Source organism: Cyphomyrmex costatus, unplaced genomic scaffold (genome assembly GCF_001594065.2).
Source record: "Cyphomyrmex costatus isolate MS0001 unplaced genomic scaffold, Ccosl1.0 scaffold685, whole genome shotgun sequence".
Taxonomy (NCBI): domain Eukaryota; kingdom Metazoa; phylum Arthropoda; class Insecta; order Hymenoptera; family Formicidae; genus Cyphomyrmex; species Cyphomyrmex costatus.
The window spans coordinates 681480-707990 of NW_017280250.1; the positions used below are offsets into that span (position 1 = coordinate 681480).

The window sequence follows — 26511 nt, forward strand, 5'->3', positions numbered from 1 at the left end:
AGAGAGAGAGAGAGAGAGAGAGAGAGAGAGAGAGAGAGAGAGAACTGTATTCAGAAATAATTTCTTTGATACATTAAAACACATCTTTTTCCTAATAATTCGTGCCTAAAGTACGATATATATTTTTTGTGTACATGATATAATTTTATAAAAACATTATAACTTTCAATTTTACTCGATGATCAATATTAGTTTACTGTTATATTATTATTATCATATAGAATCGCAACACGTGACTCTTAAAATTGCCCATCAAAGCACAAGGAACCTCTACGTGTGCAATACGATGCAATTACAGGTCTTTTTATTCCGTGTATGTATCTCGCGCAAGTTAACTTCCGCAAACATGCGACCGCTCGTGAATTCACGGTCACGTACCGCGCGTAAAATACGTTCTCGGCGCTTGCGGGTTTATACATCGAGTTTAGGGTTCGTCGGCACCTTAAGGCTGGGATAAAGCGGTCCTTTGAATGAAACTCCTCTCACTGGAAGATTTATACGCGCTGCGCTGGGAAAAATCGAGTAGATAAGATAAGATGGTGCAACTACGTGCCAAAGAACACCGTGATCTACTTTGAGTAGATTGTCTGCAAATTCGTACAAATACGTGAGATAGCTTCATAGTGCTAGGCGTTACATACAACGTCATGTATATACCTATATAATGAATTTATGGCGTATCAGTGCTTAAAAAAGCTCAATTTCCTACAGAAATGATATTTTCAGGCAATATACGTAAAGATATGTAAAGATATTCTTTCAATATGTAACAGAATATGTAATAGATGAAAGGACGTTATTTTATAGAAGAAATCTTTATACAAAAATGTAAAAACTTGTAACTTACCAGTCATTGCCAGTTTTGGATACGTTCTGTCGCTTGCGTCCAGTTTGGTGAGGCTTTGGCTCGGCTACCATATTCACATCTGAAAACACAACGATTTCTTGATTAATAAAAACATGAACACAAAAGTAAAATAGAAAAAAAGTCACGATTAATTAATTGTATAAGAAAGTAAAGAATTTAAAAATTATAAGATAAAAATTAAGTAATTAATGAACTAAGTATCTTTCTCTCGTCCTCTGTCTAGTTCTATATTACTTAATTCTCTTTCTTTTATTATTATATTTAACGAATTATACTATAAAAATATAATCTTTATTAGATGCTAAATTGCAATGATTGTATACTGAAATCTGTCAATATAATAATTTAATGAGACATATGAAACTCAAGTCTGTTTTAAGTTTATGTTAAATTTGATTAATAAAATATGAAGTAAATGTTGATTTTATATATGGACCATATGGAAAAAATAGTAAATAGATTTTACTTTAAAAATGAAACTTTGTCGCGCCATTTCTAACAACATTGTGTAAAAAATTCATGGTTCACCCAGACATATCGATGTTTACGTTTGCAAAATGAACAAGTTCTATAATAAGAAATGCGACTGCGAGTATCGCAGACATGCACGACTTGTACCACAATCTAAGCGTAAAGTGCATTCTCATTGTTGCGCTGCACCGCTTCGCAGGCCGTTTGCGGCTTACGCGGATTAATAAAACGAAGACGGCTATGGCGAAGCGCAAAGTTTCCGCTCAGCGTTTCCGCAAACAGTTATTAATTTCGCTGCCTTTGAGCCGGCCCGTAGCGAGATTGATAATGAATGCGCTGCGACGTCGCGCGGCGGACGATCAAGCGACAAGGATTTCACATTCTTCTTGTTTTCGTCGCGATGGTAACTGAGACGGCCGCCGTATTCATCGTACAGAGTGATTCAAAAGTCGTGCAACAGGTGTGCAACGATATTGATCCGCGCGCTGTTCTGCGCTGTAGCAGCTTACGATCGCGTACGTAAGTGATAATTTTCCGGGCGTCAACAGCATGACAGATACGCAAATCATAAATCACGAACTGTCATTAAGAGCTGCGCGCTGCAAGCATATCATGCTGTGACAAACGCAATTGTGCAAGAAAAATAGAGAATTAAAATAAGTTACTACCGCGCGCAACGATCGACGCGACTTAGACGAACGCGTAATAAACATTAAGGAAACTCACGTATACAATGATACGTTGTACTCTTCTGAAATCGAGGGTGTTTAGAGATATCAAGAGAGAGAGAGAGAGAGAGAGAGAGAGAGAGAGAGAGAGAGAGAGAGATAGGAAGAAATAACATGCGCCAAAAAACGGGGATAGTGATACCTGCCGGAGGCAAGAAGATGGCACGGCAAAACCGATAAGGAAGGAAGTGTCAAGAGGGAGGAGGTAAAGGAAAAGACGTTAAAAAAAAAAGGAAGAAAGACAGGAAAGCGGAAAAAGCGATAGAGCGAAGAAAAACTAATATAAAAGAAGAAACGGCTCTCGCCAATTCGAGGAAGTAGTTTGATTCTGTGGTGAAATGGTAAAAGTGAAAAAGTGAAAATTGAACAGATAACAGGAAAATTACGGAATTGTTCAAATAAATCAATATTAAGTAAAGAAGCATATATATACAAAGGAAAAAGATTGTACAAGCTTAATTTTCTATCATCTCTTAAGTTAACTAGAATTAAAAATTAAAATATTAAAGTGAACTAAAATATAGTCGCGCGCAATTAATACATTTCTTTCGAATTTTATTGAAATTGAAATTGAAATTTGCAATTTCCATGTAGATAAAATTTTAGCATAATAATATAATTTTGGATAAAAATTGTAACATAATCATAAATTCAGGAACACACACCCTTCCTTTCTCGTCACAAATCATTTCATCCTGAAAACATTTTCCATCATGCCCGTTTCTGCAAGACGTTTGCTCGTATCCGTGTCGCTAACTTCCGGACGTTCCGCAAACCGTTGAGTCCTGTAGCAAGTCCCTACCACTATCCCTTCGCCATTCCAGCTCCTCGCAGAGGGGTGGTTTGTGGATGTTCCTTGTTAGAGTAGCGGGCTGATTCCGTTGTGTGCGCAGCGGTGCGCTTCGTCCTTTGTGTGAGCTAACCAAACACCCCCTCTCTCAGCGCCACCGCCCTGTACCTTAGCCTCATCCCCCTTATCCTTCTGCTCCTCCATTATCGCGGCTACTTGCGCAAATTGTTTACACGTCGGTCCGCGAGCATTTCATGAGGCCGTCCGAAAATTGATGATTTGGTAGATGTTTGTTGCACTTTGAGGAGGTGGAGAAGGAGGGTCTGATTTATTAGAGAAAGAGGAGGTGAGAGTATTTCACGGAGCCATTGAAGATGCTGGGTAAGATTGCTTGAAAAGCTAAAGCAAAGTCGATCTTCGGTTTTACGCAAACACTGAGATTTATTTTATAAAGCATCCTCATTTATTGTCTTTGAAAACTATAAAGTTGGATTGAAATGAAAAAGCGAAATATAAAACGATAAATGGCCGATTACTAGTAGAATGCTCTAATAAATGAAATTCAGACAAATAAAAATCCATAAACACAGATGTCTGTGCGATACAATAATGATTTCTCTATTTTTTAACAATTTTATCGAGATACGGTAATTCACGATATTTTCACACAGTACTTTCCAAGTTTATATCCATTCGAGAGTTTTTTGAACGGTAAATTTTTAATAAAGGCAAGTGAGAGTAAAACTCCTGCGCGGTAATTTGTGCGCTATAATTTAATAAACTTCTTACATCATTTAACAAGACGATGAGACGTTTCGGTTCAATCCAAGCCATCAGCAATATCCAAAATTCAAACAATCAATTATGTATGCAGTGTCCGCACGAAATTCTAGTGTGCAGCAGACAGAGTCCCTTCTAATTTCCATATTTGAATCATCAAGTAGTTTTTATACTAAATTACCTATAAATAAACTCCACTGCAAAGTCCAATCGTCGTATTAAATATAAAAAAGATTTAAATACAATTTACTTTATTGAATTATAACGCACGAATTATTACTTTTTTCAACAGTATTCAATGGTAGTTATTCAAGTGATTGCGTCTAAGAACGAGAGTAAGCGTATAACAAAATCAATAGATTCAAGCGCTTATTCGCGTGAATGAAGTGTGAACTCGCTTCCTCGGTTTATAATGCAATGAAGCTGTGTGCAATCGCTCGTCGCGTTTGCCGATCGATGCAGGCGATCGGCAAACGCGGCAATCGTTTTCGCTAATTGTTTTTCTCGATTTGATTTCCCGCGGATCGAAAAGCCCATGCGGATTGATTTATTGGTAATCCACTTGTACGCACAGCGGAAGAGAAAATCCGGGCGTCAAGGGGTTAAATGCAGCGCGGCGGAACGAAACTCCCGACATTCGCCACCGCGACGCAGCTAATCGTTGCGGGCGTCGGCGTCGCCGCGAAGTTTAGTCGATACGCGGGTGTACGCGGATGCAGTAACACGCGCGAGAGAAAGAGAGAGGGGATGGGAGAGAGCAGTGACACTGGGAACGAGAGAGAGAGAGAGAGAGACACTACGAGAGAACGGAAGAGAAGGAGAGAAAGAGAGAGGAAGTCGAGTATCGATGTCATCTCCAGCACGCGGTTGAAGGGTGATTCCTATATCGCGTTGTGAATTGTTCCTCGAACTAACCGCCTGGCGGTTGAGCGAGCGACAGCGAATGCGAGAGCGAGAGCGAGCACGAGCGCGAGCGAAGCTGAGCGGAGTCTGTAACAGGCAGCGACGCTAATGGAATATGACAACGCGAGGCGAATAATAATCGGCCGTTTCTCCGTCGCCGAACTTCGTAATAAAACGAGCATTGTCCGTGACGTTTCGTCGCCGACAGCGTCGCGACGTCACGGCGGACGTCGCCTCGCCGATCGCGGATTTTTCGCGATGTTTTCGCGTGCGCGTTCGTACTGACGATCCGTAGCGTTAATGCACTTACTAACAATGTAATCCGTTCAGTGGATTATTCTACAAATTTTCCCATTGATTTGAAGTAGATTTTTTTCTGACTACAATCGGATTTCAGTTTATTTTTGATTGTAGACACGTACAATCGAACAATTTAATGAGAATATATATATATACTGCATATATATAATCTAAGAACATTTATTCCAAAAATTTATATTTTTAGTTAGCAAAAGGAACTAATTGTATATTAATTACATATAATTTGTAATAAGATATTTTAGCAATCTTCAATAAATCTTATCGTCCTATATGACAAATTTAGATTCAACGAAAATGTCAATATAAGTATATTAACATTTTCTATGTGTTAGCGATTCAAATGAATAAATAATTGTTATCGAATAATACGGGATCCATTATATATCAACTTTTTCTCGAAACCTTAATCACTTTATGTTCTATAGCTTATTTTAGTAGTTATAATAATATGTGCTCTTGTTTTGATGTTTTCTCATTAGTAAGTAATATCCTATAAAAAACGTTTTACCGCACATGCTCTGATCGGGCAACTCTAGGAATTTCATTTTAATGTAAGTTTTTTATAAACAGTTGCTAACTGAACTAAGATATTTTATCGCTTTATTTAGTACATTTTAGTTTTAATATGACAATATATTGCGAAATATGTACTCTGCTGAATACCTACTATTGACGATGATGATTTTATATCTAGACTTTTATATGGACTTTAAACATGTGACACATCTTCGTGTTCTATTAATTATAAGCGTTTCGATTGTACTTTTTCATTGTATTATAATGCTCAATAATTATAATTATTTTATAAAGCTTTTTACGTAACAGTAAAGAGGATACAAATTAGTGCTCTGAAATGCTTGTCATTTATTATTATCTCTGTACATAATTATTATAGACTATTATCAACACATTGACTCATATTTTTATTTTTATAATTAATTTAGATTTTAGTTTAGATTCCAGAATAATTTGCATAAATTATATCATTTTTATTTTTATTTTACTTCAAATATTTAATTTAGCAAATTTTGCTTCAGGTCTGCAATTTGTGAAATAATGCTGCAGAGAATGTGATATTGAAAATTTAAAGTTTACAGTAAGTAATGACATCCTCGACATTAATCAGGGGAAAATAATTTAAAAGTGCATCACAGAATATATCGCGCGGTATTTGCCTGAGGAAAAATTGGGAAACTTATTATTAATTGGAATTCTATTATAATCTTTCTACTATTTTCAAATTAATATCTCATTACTCTACTGTTTCAGTTTCTACATGTGAAAAAATGAAATGTATACAAGTATTACAAATTAAGTGTATATTAAAATTGGTGGTGCATATATGTATAAAATTAAGTGCAAATATATTTCAATATTGTGTAGTGTGTGGAATTCGGATTATTCATATAATAATACACAACGAAAAACAATTGTTCAATTGACTAAATTAGTTTAGATCTTCTTTATTTTTTGTAATATGTGTGAAGAGTATATATATATATTTAAATCAAGTATATTATGTATGACTTAAATACATACATTCTTTAACAAAAGAAATAAACACAATCAAATTAATTTAGTTCATTAAACAATTAATTTAGATAAATAAATAATTTTTTCTCAATGTATAAATTTTATACCATAATAATTTATATCGTAACTGTACTTTTAATATAATTTGCATTGAACATAAAGAAAGATAATCCCTTATTTAATTCATAAAATTACGATAATTAACCACTCAAGTGCGCAGGAGAACAATAAATTAAAATATTCATATGCACGTTTAAAGATTGTTGGAACTGATGAAAATTCATTTACTACTCAGGTATTTGTAAGAAAAATATTACATTTTATACTAAATTTTATACTAAATTAATCACCGAATAAATTAATTTATTAATTCGGTAGATTATTGTGACAACAATTATTTTATTATTTAGTAATGTCAAGAATAATTGATAGACTGTGAAAATCGCTGATAATATGGCCTATTAATTTTATAACCGCGAGCCGTTAATCACAAGGGATGCCAAATTGTTAATTCATCAATTTATTTATGATCTTGCAGATCGAGTAATTAATGTTGCACGTGGGCTTGACCGGGCATATTTCGATATCCAATCGTATCGAAGCGATAATTTTATTATGGAATTTATATATGAGGCCGATAAATCTCGCAAAATACCTAACCGCGTAACAATATCTAATCTTCACTTATTAATCTGTATTACTTCTTAACATAACCTAATAATATTTCTCTGACTTGCGCAACGAAACAATCATTATATTTAGTTAGATGACTCATAAGATGCAAATACACATTAACAATTTTTTGTAATTCAATGAATAATATACTTTTAGTCATTTACTATATAATATACACTTTTAAACAATAATCCATTTTTATCAAATTCTTTAAATTAATGAATTTTACAGCACATGATCGTTATACGTATTGTAAATCTCTACAATTCCCTCAACAAAATACCTCTGCAACATTCTCTTGCAATTATAAAATTAAAAACAGAAATTTATCACAGTCAGTCATTGGAGCAATTAAGTCGAGATTAATTTGCGATAGAGGTTTTTTATTTATAAATTATTAATGAATTAGAAAGAGAATATCTTTTTAAACACAAACCGTATTGATTTTCTTCTTCACTTTCAAGTCTTGGATAAAAGAAAGGAGAGCGAAGCTGATGCCTCCCAGGTATTCCATAGGTATATGAAGCCAATTAAGTAAAGTAAAAAACGGTCGACAGTTTGAGGTGAGTCGGCGCGGCTGATCCTCGTATACCGCGCTCACAGAACGCAGGATGGCGGAAGTTATCACCGTGTACACGCGCGGTTACAAGTTCGACCGTTAAAAGCGCGGCCGGGTGAGTTTCGTACCAGCCAGTGCGACTCGCCCGCCTCGACTCGGCCCAGCTAGACTCGACATGCACGCATTACGCTATTAGCCCACGACACGACATCATTTCCATCGTTTCGCTACACTCTTTGCCGGGGTCGGGCCCTTTAATTGCGCCACGTTATTTATAGCCGCAGTTAAAACTTGCTTGGCCGTAGAGCGAAACAAGCGGCACTACCGGGTGTCTTCCCGGGCCTCTCTAACGGATGGATCGTTTGTCGCGGTCGACTTTGAGGCCATCGCATAAATTATCCGGCAAATATTTTACTCCTCCTTTATTCTGTTTAACCTTTCCTCAAGAGGGTTAATGGAATTATCGTGAGGAGTAATTTTTCCGACGTATTTCAGTTTCATGTAGATAATTCTCAACGTCGAGTGTTATTTCCAAATACGCGTCCCAGGAAATGTACAATAAAAATCGCTTTTTTTTTCCCTTGTTTCTTCTTAACGTGTATCCATCATTAGACCACCGCAGACCTGACGTATTTTTCCTGTGAGCATTATCATTTTTTTCATTCTTTACCGTTTATACCTTCCGTATTTCCCTTTCTCAACTTTTTACGATTACTTTCCATCTTACCAACATTTCATTTCTCTCCGTCTCTTCATAACGTTTCTGCCGTAATATGTTCTAGCTCCTCTCATAGAAAATATCCGTTTTATATATTTCTTATCCATTGAACAATGTTTCGTTACATTTTACTGTTCTATTTTTCTCTTTTTATGATCACGAGTTAGTCGAGTAATTTTCCCATCATCTCTTTGAGTTCTAGATGAAGATTTTCAAAGCATATCAACGTGTAGAGCTGTGTTCCGCGTTTACTGCATAGTAATTAAAGTAATACATAGTCAAGATAATTGACATTCCGACAATAACGTGGCCGACAACTTCTCCGCATCCTAATGAAAGAACTGATAAATAACAGCGTCGGCGGTGGCGTTAGCCAGCTCTCTTTTAATCCCGCTAATCCCGCGGCCGAAAAAAGGAATTCGCGAATTCGCGCTGGTTGCCGCGAAAGGGCCCGCGGGGGCTAATCTTGGTGGGCCCTTTGTCGGCAGAAGTTCTTTTGTTTACCTTGTGCGGTAGAGAAGGGCGAGCTCTGAAACGCGAAAAAGGGGTAGGCACTTATTAAGCAAGCCCGGCTTTGTGCGAGCCTTCAGCCGTACGTCCCTTCCTTTTTCGGGGATGAAGGCAAAAGGGGGCGTCACGACGTCCGCAGACGGATTGACCGGACGGTGCGATGCAATGTAAAAGGACTCCGCATTTCTGTTGAAATACCGACTCGAAATGTGGCTGGCGTTCAATACGGCGGGCTTGAATGCGCCGGCCGCTCTCAATGGCGTTGCACTGCGTAAGGGATGGCGTGCTAATTATAACATTTGTACCGTGTGCGATATGTCGTGCATCTTTTTTGCATATAATTATAGTGATTTAATTTCCCCATCATAGTTATGCGTCTTTATATTAGCTGATTAGAACTTTCATTATTATAATGATGAAAGTTCTAATAAAAAATATATATATATATAAAAAGATTATTAGTATTATACTAATGTCCGGTCGATAAAAGAAAAATAAATAAATATACGTAAAAAAGATGTAATTGCATATTTTACGCAAAAAAATATCCTTCTATGAATAATTAATTATTCATGAAAAAATCCCGAGTGATTGAAATTAAACCTTATATTTTTGATCGTTGTTCTACGTGTATAAAAATAAAAGAGGCATTAAATGATAACTAATTGTAGAAAAAGTTTAAATATAAAAAAAATCACTGAATTCCGGAATTACAGAATCAAGAAATTTTCAGATTTAACTTCCCCTTTTAAAAACGTTTAGTGTGGTTCGAAAATATTTTACTTCTCTTCATTTGAGTTCAAATTTCATGACGTGTTAAGTAAATTACTGAAAAGAATAATTTTATGCAAAAGGATCAGAAAAGAACTGAGCTGACATTTTTTATTTCATCTTGAAGTTAAAATTTACCGCAGGAAGAATCGTATTGTCACTATTTAGACATTGGTATGCTTTTGTTGGATTTAATTTTATTTTGACTAACTTACATATAACAATATCTAATGATACATACATATCTCATTATTTAGTCTTGATTTAAATAATATGACTTTTATGAAAAATCCGTTTTTCATCTATCAAATAAATTCAGTTTATTAATATAAAACTATAGATACAATTATTAATATGTATTAACATCCAATCGGTATAAGAAAAACAAATAGCTGTATAAAAAAGATATAATCGTATATATTGAATGTGAATCAATATATGTGTATTTGTTTAAAAAATAAATCCCTTAGGAGTTTTAATCTCCATTCCTATATTTAATTATTTAACTGCTGCAATACAAAGACAAAAAGATTTTACTCGATGCGCGTGCGGTACGGTCATACGTTACCTACGAATATACGGAAGGAGAGTGCAATATTTCATTGACATGATCGTCCTGTACAATATAAAGAAAGCAACGAAATTCGCCGTCAACTTCACGATAACGTTGAAAATCGTGCACGGCGTTTTCCATTGTTGCATGCGGCAGATGCCGCTCTATCTAATCCTACTTCGGCAAAGAGTAACGCGAAAACGCGAGCGCGGTCATAAATTCAAACGATCTCCCGACGACAGCCGTCGCGGGACGTTGTCCTGCGAAAGAGAACGCGTCCCCCCAGCTTCCGACATCGACGCCGTCGTCGCAGCGCATAATCGCGTCGTCCGCGCGCGCGCCTCGCCGCCTTTTGTAACTGCCAACGGGCCAATCTAAGTGACGTACGGCTTCGCGCGACCCCGCGACCTCATACCGCGCCACCATAATCATTTCATACACAATAGTCGGACGCCGCCGTTCGCAACGAGGAGCGCGCGACCCGCGCGGCCGCGATGCCGCGAAGCGGAGGATCGGGGGAGCGGTGCGCGGCTGCAAGAGTAATGGTTGCAATTTGTAGCCACCTCCGCACCTCCTGCCCCCTCGGCCGCCACCGCCCCTTGCATTCCAGGGCAACCAGGCTGCTGCACGCAGGGCGATCCACGAATTTACACGCGTGCCGCTGGGCCCACCAACCTCTGGTGACCCGACAATCGCGAAGGTCGTATCCCGCGACCTTATGCTCTTGTTACTATCTGACATAGGTGACATAGAACATGCGACACGGTAAAACCGAATATAAATCGGGAGACATTTAAGCGATTTAATTACTGTACAACAGCATGCTCATGACAAAAAAAAATCGCAAGAATAGAGGACTTTAATGTCGGTAAGTATTCATCGTGATTTTCATTAATGAGAATTCCATGTAATTAGAACCGACGTATCTTATTTTCTGAATGATTGATCTCTGAAAACTTTATATATTAGGGGAAGGAAGGTAATCGCTATATATTATGTACATTCTATGCGCTGTCTATAGACCAACCCTCATTCTCTTCGTTTAGAAAAAATACATTCTTAATTAATTATCTCATGTTCTCTCGGAAAATATCGATAGCATGTGATGTAATTTATTAATTAAAAACCAATAAGTGCTTTTAATATATTACACGCTACTATAATTTTTTATACAATAACATAATATGTATGCATATATCATATATACAAAGTCCAACTAAAACATATCGATAGCAATACTATATCATTCAATATCGATAGCTTTCTATCGAATTAAAAAACGAAGTGACAAGTATTTCCGGATCCATAGTTCGAACTTCAAAAATTTCAAAAAACAGATAATATATATTCCGCACGTCTACTTCGCAGTGAACTCTACGATACAACGTAAAAAATATTCGGGGTCGTCGGTGGGTCGAATCGATAGGGTTAGAATTTAGTTGGGTGGTCCATGGGGGGCGGGCGAGCGTACGTAATTACATGGAAAAAATTCCAGTCAGGAGGCGAGCGTTCTCGTTGTTGAGTTAGAGTCGCGTTGCGTGGCGTGCCCGGACTTAGAAATCGGCTAGCCAATCAGCCAATCACGTATCTGCACTGTGGTTGCCTTCCGATCGCTTGGCCCTACCGAAATCTCGGTGGGCCAATCGAGCCGCGTCGGCACGCTTCCGCTAAATTGCGCGCTATTTTTAAATATTAAGTCCGCTTCCGCACGGAGAATGCCCGTTCGACCGAAACTTGCCGATATTCAGCTCGAGTTCACGATAGTTAATTCTTATCGGACATCGTTAAACGACACGTTCCCAGATTCCCTTCCAAGTTCGCTATAAGATGCTGAACATGAAGTTATATAAAAACGTGGAGAGAGAAATACAGTTTATAGCCCTAGAATATTATTGCTATATAAATTTTATTAAAGTGAGTGCTAAGATATGCTTATAGTGGAGGTTCAATCTACTATTTTAAATACTGAAAATAAGATAGGCTTTTAAAATTTTTTCTAAAATTCAATTATTATTTGAAATTATTTGTCATCATTTTCTATTTATGATTTTTAAATGACTGAAGAGGACTGAATTGAAAAAGTCGAAACGTTCTATGTATTAGATATTGTTTGTATACCAATAATTCTTATGATGAATCTGATGTTATAAATTAATGCTTGCGATCTTATTTTTGCTCGTTCTTGACTTATCTTCTTAATCCAATTGTTTTAACATTTCAAGCAGGTAATTTATAGTATATTATTTAAATATTTTGTTTGTTATGTATCAGTTTGACTCTCTCTAATGGTCAGTATTAACAGATACATTATAAATGATTTATTAATTTTTAAACAATTTTATGCTATTATATTTTATTAGAATTATTTTGAGGAATTATTTTAATATTTTATTAGAATTATTTTGAGGAGAAATTAGATCACATACTCCGTATCATATCAAGATTGAATTTCATAGTATGCTTATTCTTCCTTCCTTTTTAAATTAATGACTTTTTAAATTAATGAATATAACAATGGCAATTAAGCTCACATTCCCTAGCAAAAATTTTTAGTGAGACATTGTGTTTATACCTGTTTAGATGGCGTTTTATCAATGGTTATATTGTTTATGAAGAGTTTTATTGATATTTTGGAGCACTATTTTCAAAGCGTAATTTTTTAAAACGTAATCATGAACAATTCCATGTTTAAATTGCCATTTCATAAACAACTCATTAATACTTTAAAACTCAAATGAAACATCTACTCAACATTTAAGCAAGCTTCTTATAAACTTTTAATAAACATATTATTTTCGCCAGGGTTTGAGCTATTTTTAGTAAGATCAGGTAAATCAAATCTAATTTCTTCACACAATTTCCATGTCTAAAGAAATTAGTCATAATTCTATCTAATCTTGAAAATGGCCCAAATATAAATCAAAACGTTATTTTACAATTATATAATTATTATATACATATATTTAAAAACCTATTCTGTAACTATATTCGTACACTTAACTAAATTTGTGCACTACTGCGATTGTTTTTTATTGACTTAGTTATAAAAAGATCATATCATATTTATATACCTATTTGTTTTAGGAGACATTATTTGTTTGTTATAATAATTAGGTAATTTACGTTTATAAAAGTTTAAATTATAAATATTCTATTTTTAAAAGGTGCTAAATGTATGAAAAATGTGTGCTCATTAAGAGTGATTTATTATAATAACTTTTTTGTAGGTGAATTAAATTTACATAGATACTGATAATAATATTCTATCACACTATTAGCGATAATATTTTAAAGTCAAAGAACTACGAATTTTATTATATGACGTCACGCATTCTCAAAAAAAGTTTTTTTTTTCTTTTATCAGTGTAACAAGGTTAGTCTGCGCTTTGCAGGTTCACTTGCTCTTTCATCCTCAACTTGTCATGAAACTCGATGTTGTTTCGCTAGAAGCAATCATGTTGCCAACGGCGTAAATTTTCGCGACGCCAATCGTACAGGTCTTTTAAATCGAAACGGTTATCAGCACGAAATTAGGTCGAGAACTTCTACAGAATAAAAGGATAAGAAGTTTAAAATGTGTCGCTAGACTAAGAAGTTTGTTATTTAATTTTCCATCACTTTGTATTATCCGACAGGGTTCCCTAGGCGAGTCGCATTAGTAAGCAAGGAATAATATCGATGCTACGGCAAAGTTCGGAATTCGAATCGACTTTGCGCGATGCATCGAGCTACTTTCGCGTTATACAATATTAATGTACGCGCGCGTCACTTTAAAATACAAACACTTTGGGCCCGCGCGTGAATAATGCATATCCTTCCCCCCTTTCTTCCTCTGCGGCTTCATTACGGATTCGCCTCGTTTCTTGACTTATTCTGTGAATCGTCGTGAGTTACTACCCTTTGATTTCGTACTCCCTCGTGTGATCCACGCTCGAAAAATTATCGTCGCATAGTCCCCGGCCCGCCTCACAAATTTCTAACGTAACACTTGAACTTCTCGGTGACCCCATTTGTAGATCCTTCGTAGATCCTCCCATCGGACTATCCGCAACTATCTAGGCGTTGGGACGTGTCTGACATTCTACGATAAAATATGTTGCAGTGTATATCAAAACGTATTTGGAGTATTGCTCGGATACTTATAAAGCAATTTATGCGAGTAAATCGAAAAAAAATGTAGAATAACATTTCTATATATTTCATTAATTAATATTATTCAAAAGTTAATCCTTCGCACTCCAAATTTTTTTTTAAATATAATACATATTTAAATTGGCAATTTAAAAATGTCGAGTGTGAATCGACATAGGAACTCCTGTGAATAAAATTGATGTCGAGTCACACTCGACATAGGAGTGCGAAGAGAGTTCATATCTTGTACATCAATTTAATGCTCGTTCTGCAATCTTTTTTAGCACAAGCGAAAACTCTGAAACTTTTCCAAAATAAAAAAGAGTGGAGTCCGGTTCGTCCTTCTAAAATATTTTGTTAAAAAATTATTTGGTAAAGATGTTGAAAAGTAACTTCAAATTTTTCCACATTTTTTGAAAGCCTAGAACAGTAAAAAAAAACTTGAGCCAGACGCGGAGAGAGTAAAAATACTAAAAATATTGCAGACGGAGAATTAAATCCTGGTAGCTTTTAATTACTTTTCAACATAAACTGTCTAGCGTGATTTAACAACTGTTATTAAAGTACAAATAAGGAAATCTTCAATTCTGTTTGAGAAAATGTAGTTTGGTATAGAAATTATTTTTTTCCATTTTCACGTCAATCTTACGTGCTCAATTTTCCGAATAATAATTGTGAAATTGAAATCTAAGCTGTAGATTGCTCCGTCAAGTTTGACTAGAATGGACGTGCTTCTTCTTGAAAAAATATAGTCCTACATCGTTCGTCGTGAAAAAAAATAATATCAAGATTATCGAGAAACACGGCACTCTCGAATATGTATCGCTTCGGGCTAGCTTTCTGCATTATCACTCGTGGACGACGTGCAAATTGCTAAACTTTTCACGCCCCTGCTGTTATTGTTATTGTTGTCGTCGAGATAATTACGCGGCGGCACAATTAAATCGCACGATAATATCGAGTTTCAGTATCGATCGCGCTCTGATCAATGGTGCATTTGCCAGCGTAATGCTTGCGCTGCGTCGCATCGCGCTTATATACGCGTATTAACGCTTTAACGACAAATATAACATTTTGCCTGAATTGCGTGAACTCACGGCTCATGCATGCGCGCAATTTACGCAGTCGCGCGTCGCCGGAAATTATCGACGAGCATAAACAACGTCGAGGGCTTCATTTTTAGCGAAATCCTTTGATCATGCAGTGTCAAATGTTCGGGATGCCGAAGAGATTAAAATGGTGAAAATTATAAAAGTCGTAGTAGAATTGATGGACGGAAATGAGATTTTGTTCGTACAGCGCGGGAATGACTTTGCGAAAAAAAGCTATCACCCAGTATTGAGCCCAATATCCAGATCATTAAAAAGTTCTGCAGTTTATAATCGTAAAGAGGGAAACAATTGAAGTTGAATAAAATTGACAGTATACAGATAAACACTTACATAATTATGATTGTAAATAAGACTGTAAGTATTGCTTAATTAAACTTTTGTTACACTATAAAAATGAAAAATTTTAAATACAACTATTTATTTTACAGTTAACGATACACCGACAATAAAGATACAATACTTATCTTTTATGAGATAATATTTTATAAACATTCTTAATATTCAAAATAAATCAAAATCTTATGTCTCTCCGAATTTAAACCAAAAATTTCATTGATTGAGGATGAGTAAGAGTACTTTTCAATATTCTTAATATTATGAATCAATTTGTTAAGCTATAATTACTGAACATACTTTGATACCAATCAATTATGAAGATAATTACAAAGAAGTAATGACACTTAAGATAAGAAACGCACACACACACATAGAGAGAGAGAGAGAGAGAGAGAGAGAGAGAGATACATCGAAGAAAAGAAAGAAAAGTCGGTACTGAGGTCTTCTAAAGACACACCCCTTTATTTCTCAGAAAAAAATTAAACATTGTACTTCATTAATACTGATGAAAACATGATCCGTTGAGATAATTAAAGAAGTAAAAACTCACTGAATAAAAATCATTACGTATGAACTTATTTAAAGTGCAATAAGATTATAACTAAATTTCACTAAACTTTCTATATCTAATTGTAAGTAAAATAAAAAGATATATATTTATTTAGATATACAATTCCATACACTTATAAAATTCATGGCAAATGCAAACTTGTATATTTTTCAAAAATCAATTAAAAAAATATCTTAAAAATGTAACTGCAACTTTTTTTTTTACAATAAGGATCTTTAATTCCGCGATACAGAATCGTTATTGTGCGCATCGTTCTTAGTAAGATTATTGTACAATGAAAAGGCAGAGGAACGACCGCGACGTGACTTTTGAAAATTACATAAGAAGACACTTTCGGGTAAGGGAAAGGGAAAGAAGCTAGATGTTCCCTCGCAAATGTCATTACGGGCGTGCATTTCGTCGCTAATTACAGCGAAATACCCGCGAGGCCTGTCCTTTCCTCGGTTAATTAGTTAAACTCCCTCCCCCCCTCCCCCCGTCCCTGGCGGTGATAAGCCGGAGAATTTTGTCCTTAACGAGCTGCGCACGCGGCTCCTTTAAGGGACAATGACGAACCGCCGTGGCGTTATCCACCGTGAGGGCGAGAACGATGTTTGTACGCGCTCGTCGTAAAGGCTGTTTTACGCGTCGCCAGTAGGAAAGGTAAGTCAAGTGCGCGGGTTACTCGGTTGGGTTGTCTCCGTGAGTGTCGTGTTCCAGAGAGAGGGAAAGCAAGAGGAAGTGCTCGGGTTATTTGTCGCAAGCTTGAAAGTATGCACTGCGTAAATATCTATACTCGTTTAAAATCAACGCCAAGCCAAGCGAAAAACCCACATTCATTACAAATAGCAAACTGGACACTAATAAATCCTAATAAATAAAAGAGAGAGAGAGAGAGAGAGAGAACGCGTTGTTCATTTTAAAAATAACGTTTGAGATACATGCTCATATTGCTCATGCATGATTAATCTGATTACCATGGAATTATGTCCGATACCCATGATATTTTTAAACATTCAAATCAAAAAGTCGATTTTTTTTTAGTACCGCATGGATTCAATTTCACTAAAGAATCTAATCTAATGATTTCATATTAGCAAGATATCGTTAAATTGATCTCATTTCATATATGTATATAGTTTCTATCTATAGCAGAAGAATATTCAAAACTTAAATATTTTTATCAAACGCTAAATTTGATGCAAAGAATCTTAATAAACCAATTTTCATATAATATTCAGTGATTGTAGGTGGACACAAATACAATTATATGTGCAAATTACAATAAATAACGATCTATATCGAGATAAATGGATTTAATATAGTTCTTAAATTTATAATATAAATGAGAACATAAAGTGCAATTCTAGATACTGAAACGAACTATCATAAAAGAAGAATTTCAGAAATGTTACATATTAAAAAACAAAACAATAGTATTAACTCACAAAAAGACACGGACGATCTTGACGAGTTTTATTATTATTTATTAAAACAGAGTCTAACACAAACAAATAAATGTCAACCTTAGTGCTCAGACTTTCCGTTATTATACTTTTGCGTTTTATCATTGTAACATCTGCGTTCAACTCTATCGGACGAACTTATAATGATGTCTCACATGCCTTTGTAAGTTATTAAATTCAATTTCATTAAGCTTGACATATTATCTTTAACTTAATTATTCTTTTTAATTTATTTTATCTCATTGACTACCTTTATTGATGACAACTAATTATCTAACTCTAGATAGTACACTCGCATTGAGAATAGGAAAATCAATCTTTGCTATTATCATTATATCAGCGTGTCTGTATCGCATCATCATGGATCATAAGAAAACAGTATCTATTCAACAACACTAACATCAAGAATCGCTGAAGAAGGACCTGCGAGTTCCTGTGAGTTTTTTATTTTAGTTTTTCACTTTATGTTTTTCTTTATATTATAAATTTAAGAACTATATTAAATCTCTCTCTCTCCATTTAGCTCAATATAGACCATTATTTATTGTAATTTGCACTGCAAAAAACGAGTGAAATTTATTAATAATTATATGTATTTTTAGTACTATACATAAAGAGACTCCACGTTTGCAATTAATCATTTCTCGTGGTAGAAAAATATTTAGTACCTAAGATGAAAATACATATATCATTTTTAGAACTAAATGCATCACGATCTTCATGATCTTTATGACGTATTTGTATGTTAACAAAATCCTTGAACTTTATTTTACATAATTTTAAAAATAAACTTATCATCAGATAATTTCTTCTCTTTTATTTTTCGTTACAAATAAAATTTCTATGAAATTCTTTACGTTTTTACTGTATCTATGTAATTATAGAATTCATACAAATATAATTTCTTATAATTATCTTCTACTGAAATTAACTTTTCGATAATTTTAAATGGCATAAAACAAACATGCACAGCAATTAACAAGTTGTTAACAATTCTGTCATTTTGTATCGTAAGTTGTCAAAATAGCACCGGCTCTTGAGTTATACTGTCTCGCCTAAAAATTTAATTATTGTGCTTATATATTTTTTCTTATGGATTATTTGAGAACTACATGATACTCCAACGCTGTTCTATTACACTCGTGATATTAATTATGTAAATAAAAAATTGTAATAGTGATACTATTTTTTGACGCGTTCCATTGCAAAATTACAAAAAATGTATAGATGTTAAATAATATATTTAATATAATAATTTGTTGTGATTAAAATATTGTTAGAATTACATTAACAGGATTCAAGTTTTCTTCACGTTTTTGTTTTGTAGGTTAAAGAAATAAATAAAACTGTACAAAATGTTTTAATTTTTGAAATCACGACATTCTCTTAAATTTACATCATAATATGTCCTTCTAAATCGCATGTTGCCTAACATTCTTACATTTCTTATATTTTTATTCTATTTATTATTATATATTATAAAAATATTTATTATAAACCTGCAAAATGTTTTAGTTCACATACGTTTCTCAACCGTTTAAAATTACCATGTTTTAGAAATTATGAAGAATTTAAGTTTTTAACAGTATACTGAAATAAATCTTTTCCCTTCCTTATGTAATTTAAAAACTTTTTAATTTTAAAATTTAATTTTTAAATTTTTTAAACAAATCGCACTATTTATAGGCTCGTAAAAAATATTTATTTAAAACGTTATAATAATGTAAAAATCATTATGAAAAAATTACGTAAGAATGAAAAAAGATTGTAGTTTATTATGGTGTAAAAAACTTAAGGAATTTTTCATAATTTCTAAGTTATAAGTTTTTATGTGAAAAATGGTGCAATTTTGGTAATCTTACCCTGTTACAAGTTTTGGTTAATCCATTTTTTTTTTAGTCGATAGATTTATTACATTTTGAGAATACAGAGCATGTATTACATATATGATACATATCTATAAATGAGCAGCGCTCTTGTATTGTAAAAATATTCATATTTAACTCATTTTTCTAATAAATCAAAAATAAGAACTACCGTCGGGACACATTTGCATAATACTGTCTCAAATGGTAAATTGCAAGCGAACATTACTTTCAAGTGAAATGTGTAGTCGAAGCGAGTGCTCTGTTGGGAACGCATTTCGGTGGTTGCGTTGCAAACTGCACAACGAGTTGCACTTTAGGGGTTTCGATGATGACCATTGAGATCTATTCGATTATCATATTATTTCTCATTATTAACGAGTAATTGATATAAAAAAGGCGTCTTTTTGATTTTACTTCACAATGTTTATTAAACACCGAAATAGTGAGTTAAGACTGTTCTGTAAAATTTGCGATCGATTGCAATTTTAATTTAAACTATTATATCTGTTTTTAATTCATAATATGGAAGATAAAATATAATAATTGAATTTTAATATGATTTCTTGTTCGATTTGTTATTAAAAGCACAAATTGTTCTATTGTTATATTACAGCATAGTTCCAATATAATGAATATATATTTGTAGAATGTAATTATCACTTTAACAAAAAATTAATCATTAAATTATGAGATAATTTATATATAAAATTATGTTGTAACAATATAAATATGAAGAATTTGTCTTAAAAATTAAACAAGTCCAAAAAATTATGGTCGGCAACAATAAAAACTTTTTATCACCAAATCGTTTATAGTGTAAATATAATTTTTCTCTGAATATATAATATAATATGTATAAAGACAAAGTTTTAGACTTTGATTAATGTTAATATTTTGATGAATTATTAAAAAATTTTCTAAATTTGTTTAGTTCTTGCGAAAATTTTATATTTATTATCTGTTTATCTTACAATATTTTACGTTTATATATCTTTTTTAATAAAATTAATAATGATAAAAAGGTATTATTTACAGTATAATTGTTTCACTTTTTATTTGCAAAATTTTACAAATTAATTTTAAGTATTAATGCCACTACTTATTCTTGCATTAAGAAAAATATTATATCTTTAAAATTGTGAAAAATATTAATTTCACATATTTATTTTCGTGCTTTCTGCAGAAATATTTGCACATTTATCTTATAAACCAAACGAGTATTTGCGCACGAAACTATAATTACAATTGTATATATACACATTCGCGATACACAATGGAATTCCCATCATCCCAACTAATAGGAGACACAAATGTTCGCAGATAAGCGAATTTTCGGATAATAGACCAATTAGTCCTTTCTGACAACGAATTTGATTTATTTTAGAGAGAAGACCAGTAGAATTTGATAGTTTATTTATATGTTTATGCATCTCTCACTTCTGCTAAGTCACAAGCTATTTCATATATAATATTTAGCTGCGTAAAATTGCATTATCTTTGTACCTCAGGCTTTTATTCAACATTCCAAATGCTCCGAAATAAGGATGCACACGTTTCATCTTGATAAAGTAAACAATGCGCGAAATAATAAGGAAATATTCTGTTCGGATAATAGGAGATTCTCGAATGGTAGAGCGTTCAGATAATAGAATATTCGGATAATGGAAGTTCGATTAATGGAGGTTCCACTGTACTGTGTAATTCAATACAGAAGTCGTACGTGTACGCTGCCGTCGCCGCAACCGTGCCACAGAGCAATCGCATACCGGAAACAGGACACGCTTGAAAATTCTGAAATCGGCTCTATCGTTACGTCAAGAGGTGAAAATACAAATCGAATGGCAATTCAGATGGGAAACTCACCCGTACTTAACGAGGGAAGGCAAGAGCAGGGAAAGTTAGCGATGACGGTAACGGCGGCTGCACCTTGACACGGACATACTTTAAGTTTCCCGACGTGTCGGTATCAATAAGACCACCCGGTAGACTCCGTAAATCTCGCCGCTTCGCGTAATCTGGCAATCGAAGTTTTCTAATCACGCGAGACATCGTCGAATGGACTATCGATATGCAGTCGGGGGTGTCAGGGGCGAGTTGCATGAAATATGACTTCTTCGGCTTCTCGAAATCACTCCAGTAATGTTACGTTACTTTCGCCACGTCGCAATTTGCTACACTTCTTGAAAATCCATTTAGTTAATTACTATTTTTTTAGGCTCTTTTTTCCGACTCACGACGCGTACTGACTCAGGCGCGAAGAAGAAGTATGTATACTCGAAATTCTGAAGAAGAATTTACTGAACGTGTTTCGGAGGATTTCATTAATTTGCGTTAACTTGAACATTTATAATTGTAATTAAGTAGACAATCTAAATACTAAAGCAAGATAAATAAGTATTAAATTTTATAAACAGAATTAACACACATTCTTCTATAAGTTTTATTAATTTAAGGGCCGGTTATTATACGGATCGATATTGTCAAAAAGCTAATAATTTAATTAGAATATAGCGAAGTATTCTCTTTTTCACTATTTTTTTTATCTCTGATATAATATTAAATTGTGAAAAATGACTTGTACTTACCAAAAGTGTTGCGCACATTTACTTACAATAACGTTTTAAAAAAATAAAATTAGTGAATAAATTTTTTTTATCTTCGCTTTTTTTCTTTTTATTAGTTTTTGGCATTGCTAATCGCAATTTCTCTGTAATCGTAAAAAATTGTTACGTCACAAATAGTTTTTATAGTTACTATATAATTATTTTTGTAATGAAGTTTGTGAATACATCTGTTTTACTAAAAGAAATGAGCCGAGATTAGATATTGTATCGTTTGTATGTTTTTTTATCTATATAAAATACCATATGTTATTGCCAACCCTAAAACACATGACAATCAATTCTCCGAAATACAGGGCTAATTGTCACATTTACGTAGCTTTATTTAAAATTGTTATAATTAACTCTCTCTCTTGTTTGAATGATGATAGATTCAAAAGTAATATATTTTTTAATAATTAAGAGATATAAGTAGGGTGAAGTGTACAGTTTCAAAATCTTACATCTATTTTTCTTTAAAAATCATTATTCAACAACCATCCTCGATCTCTCTGAAGACAAGAAGTATTCATATTACATATCATTTTTTATCAACATATTTTTTATTAAATCTGCGAAAGTAAATATTTATTTTCTTTCGGATCAAATAAACATTTCTTTCAATGCACATTTATTATTATTTTAATATATATAATATATGTATATATATATATATATATATATATATATATATAAATGAGCACTTCAAAATTCTGTCGAATAAAATAATGAATACTTATACGAAAAGGATGGTTTTATTGAAGCTACTAAAAAATTAGCTAAATACAGAGAGATCTGAAAATAATTTGGTTGAAACATTAAAATAATTATGCAGGACGCTTGAACTGATTACTAGGATGTTAAAACTTTCTACCTCATTGCTCATCATGCTTGAGACTCTCACGTAATTATTTCTATAATTATTACGTAATAGTCCCGAACAAAATTATTTTCAAATCCTATATCTAGCTAAATTTTTAGATATTTCAGTAAAATCGTTCTGTTCGTTTCTCTGATAATTTATATCTATAATTGATTTATATAATTATTAGTAATAAAACGACTTAAATTTGACAACGAATAAGTTACATTTTAAACTAAATATTCATGATCGAAATATACGTAGATATTAATACCTATACGTATTTTAATATAATTTCGTAAAATTTTCTTTCCTTTATATTTTTTTTAGACAAACAATCCTCCCAATTAATATCGTTTTATGTTGTCAAATTTATTACAGGGTTGGGATATATGTGAGATATATATATATATACACACATATATATATGTGTATACATGTAGCCTCAATACGTTTTATAAAATAAATTCATTAAAGAGCCTCCTGCGAAGCTTCGCCAATTTGCATTTAATTTCATTACGGCACCATTACGAGGCGATTAAGTTAAATTAAATTGAATTACAACCAGTACGCGATAATTATTCTGGAAGTTTTAAAAGAGAGATTATAATTAAAATTTTTCACGCAGTTACATTAATTTGAATTACTATTCATACTCGCTATTAAATAAACATTGCCGAATGGTCAAAGAAATCCTCCACGGGTTTAAAAGTGCGCGCGTTCTTTTCTTAAAAGCACGGCTTTTACTCCGCTAATTAATTAATTAAGCCAAGGGCCAACTTGTGAATCGGTTCGCGTGGAATCCGCTTGCGGAACGCCCGCGAGAAGAGTGTTTCGCGATCTTCCCTCCTCCCCCTAGCCTGTTCAATCGCGAACTGTGTTTTCTTCAGATGCTAAATGCAACTCACTCTTTTCCGGCTGGCATTTTTGCGGCTTTTCAGCCGATTTAATCCGTTCGCGAAAACGCCGAATAAAGATTAACTACCTCGTTTAAATGCATGCGTCGTCGTGGCGCATTCAAAGCGGAAGCTACGCGAATGGAATTTGCCGCCTCAAAGAAAATTATAAACACGAACGCGCCCGTGTTTCCTCCCCCCTCGCATCGCGCATAATTGCATTCGTCCTATGCGCGCGCTCTGCACGCTTCCGCTTTGGCGCGCTTCGGCCGTCCCGTTGGTTTGAAAACTGATTTCCTGAGCAGCCGAGCGCTCCGAACGACGCTTTCAGCAATGTCGTCCATGCATTCTTTATTTGCACATATAATCGTATTAATTCGCCAACTTTTTCGCGATAGCAACCGGTAGCCGGCGTTTGTTCGGCGCATTAAAATGACAGGTATGTCACTTTTATCTTCCTGGTTTCGTTTCACGTATTTTATACCTATATACGATCTGTGGAACGTTTGAACGTTTCGTTTCTATTTAATATGATAATAACCATTTCTACTATGTCTCGGTTCGGTCATTATTTTTTTCTCGCGTTGTCCCGACATGCTCCTTATCACAGTTTGTCATTGCTTTTGCAAATAAAAGAGATAAAAAAATAAAGGGAGGAGAGGAGGGGGGAAGAGAGAGAGAGGGAGAACGAAATAATACGTATTTTAGAATAAGCTCTCTAAAAATAAACATAAAGTTATACAAGGAAGTATGCTAATAATAATAGAATACATATATTATATTGAAAAAATATGCTATACCATATATCTAAATTTTTTGGAATCAAATCTCACTCCTAAACCCTTCTTGAAATGAGATCCTAAAGAAAGAAATCTTACACCTTTTTGGAGCAAATCTCATTTTCAAAGTGTGTAATCTCACTCCAAAAAAATCTGCCAGATCTTATTCAAGATTGCAATTTTGCCTTTTTTTTTTTAATAGTGGCAATATTTGAACTCTTTTGCAATGAGATTTTACTCCAAAAGAAAATACACACAAGAGATATCAAAAGAAAAACAAACAATATAAACAAAATATGTTAAAAATAAAGAAATAAAAAAGAGAAAGAAATCAATGCGTATTGCATAAGTTATTAAAACGAGAAACTACACTTCCTTCCTTTCTATGCAGACTGGACAAGTCTGAGAGGGAAACTAATTTCACGAAAACAAAACTCGCGGAAAGAGGACTATATTGTCTACGCTTGTACTTACGCCAAAGTGGCTTGAAAAAAAACCTAAAACCCTTGTAAAAAAAAGTTTGCACGGCTTTTTCGCAAGTTAAAATAAGTATGTTTCATATTTCATGCTCGCGTTAGACTTTGGGACAACTCTAATGACGCGTAAAATGTATATTTTCAGTGTATTATAAAGTCAATGAATTTCTTCTTCAAATAACCATGTACCGAGCTGATAGTTATCGGTTTGAGTTTTGTACGGGTAATGACATACCTCTTGTTCCGTGATCTTGTAATGGACTTCGCGGTGAATCCATTTTCAAACTTTACGACAAATCCAACACGATCTATAGAAATGCACGCTTGAATAAAAATGTATATTTCTTCTCTGATACATTGAAGATATTTCACGGAGTTTCTCTTTTTCAAGTGTCACCGCGCGGAAAAATTTATTAACGTTCCACGCTTTATGCGAATGATAGTTATGTCTTGTCTCGTTCCGCATTATCTAATACGTGTTACGTTACGACAATACATTTTATACAACACAATGAGACGACATGTGTACAAGTTTAGAATGCTACAATAAACTTTCTATAAACTAGATTCGTTTTGACACCAGTGAAATTTCACTGATCTTATGATCTATTTGATAAATGTAATAGAAATATTGAAAAGTAATCCTGAATTTTTCTACATTATTGAGAGAATCTGGAACAGTAAAAATAAACTTGAATTGGACAAAAAAACCATCACTATTAAATTTATAATGTCAAATTATATTCAATTTTTGAGTTATTTTTAATTATTTCTAAACAGACCATGCTCTTATTCAATATACCGTTAATTTAATTAAAATAATGAAGTTAAACAATTTAACTCAAGGAAATGTATTAAATTTAACTAAAATTTAATTTATTATATTTATTAAGTGTTAATTGGACATTGTTTACTTTAAAATTAATCACAAAAATAGATTGACTTCTACTTTGATACAAATGGACATTAAAAACAAAACGTTATTTTTTTTAACTCAAGATGGTTTACATTTGAATCTAACAGTGTAGATTGCCGACGGAGGCAGTAAAAATATAATTGTAGACAGAAGGTTAAATTTTCTAACAAATCAATACACACAAAAAAGATTTATCACGATGCGATAAATCCCGGGGAAATGGAGCATCCTACGCCATTAAACGAAGCACGCATTCCCGATTAAGAATACCGATCTCTAAACTGAGACACAATGCAAAGTATTTCAATTTCCTTTTTAGAATGTCCGCGTAGCTTCCAC

At 33.7% G+C, this 26511-nt stretch overlaps 1 protein-coding gene across 4 annotated transcripts in view; it reads right to left on the reverse strand.

The window, feature by feature from the left end:
- Positions 1–26511, reverse strand: part of LOC108780146 (uncharacterized) — a 197551-nt gene that overhangs the window by 42736 nt on the left and 128304 nt on the right. For all 4 annotated transcript variants that reach the window (XM_018547751.1, XM_018547753.1, XM_018547750.1 and 1 more), the window contains one exon: positions 848–926. In XM_018547751.1, coding sequence (XP_018403253.1) covers positions 848–926 — 79 coding nt within the window. The remainder of the gene's footprint in view (positions 1–847; positions 927–26511) is intronic.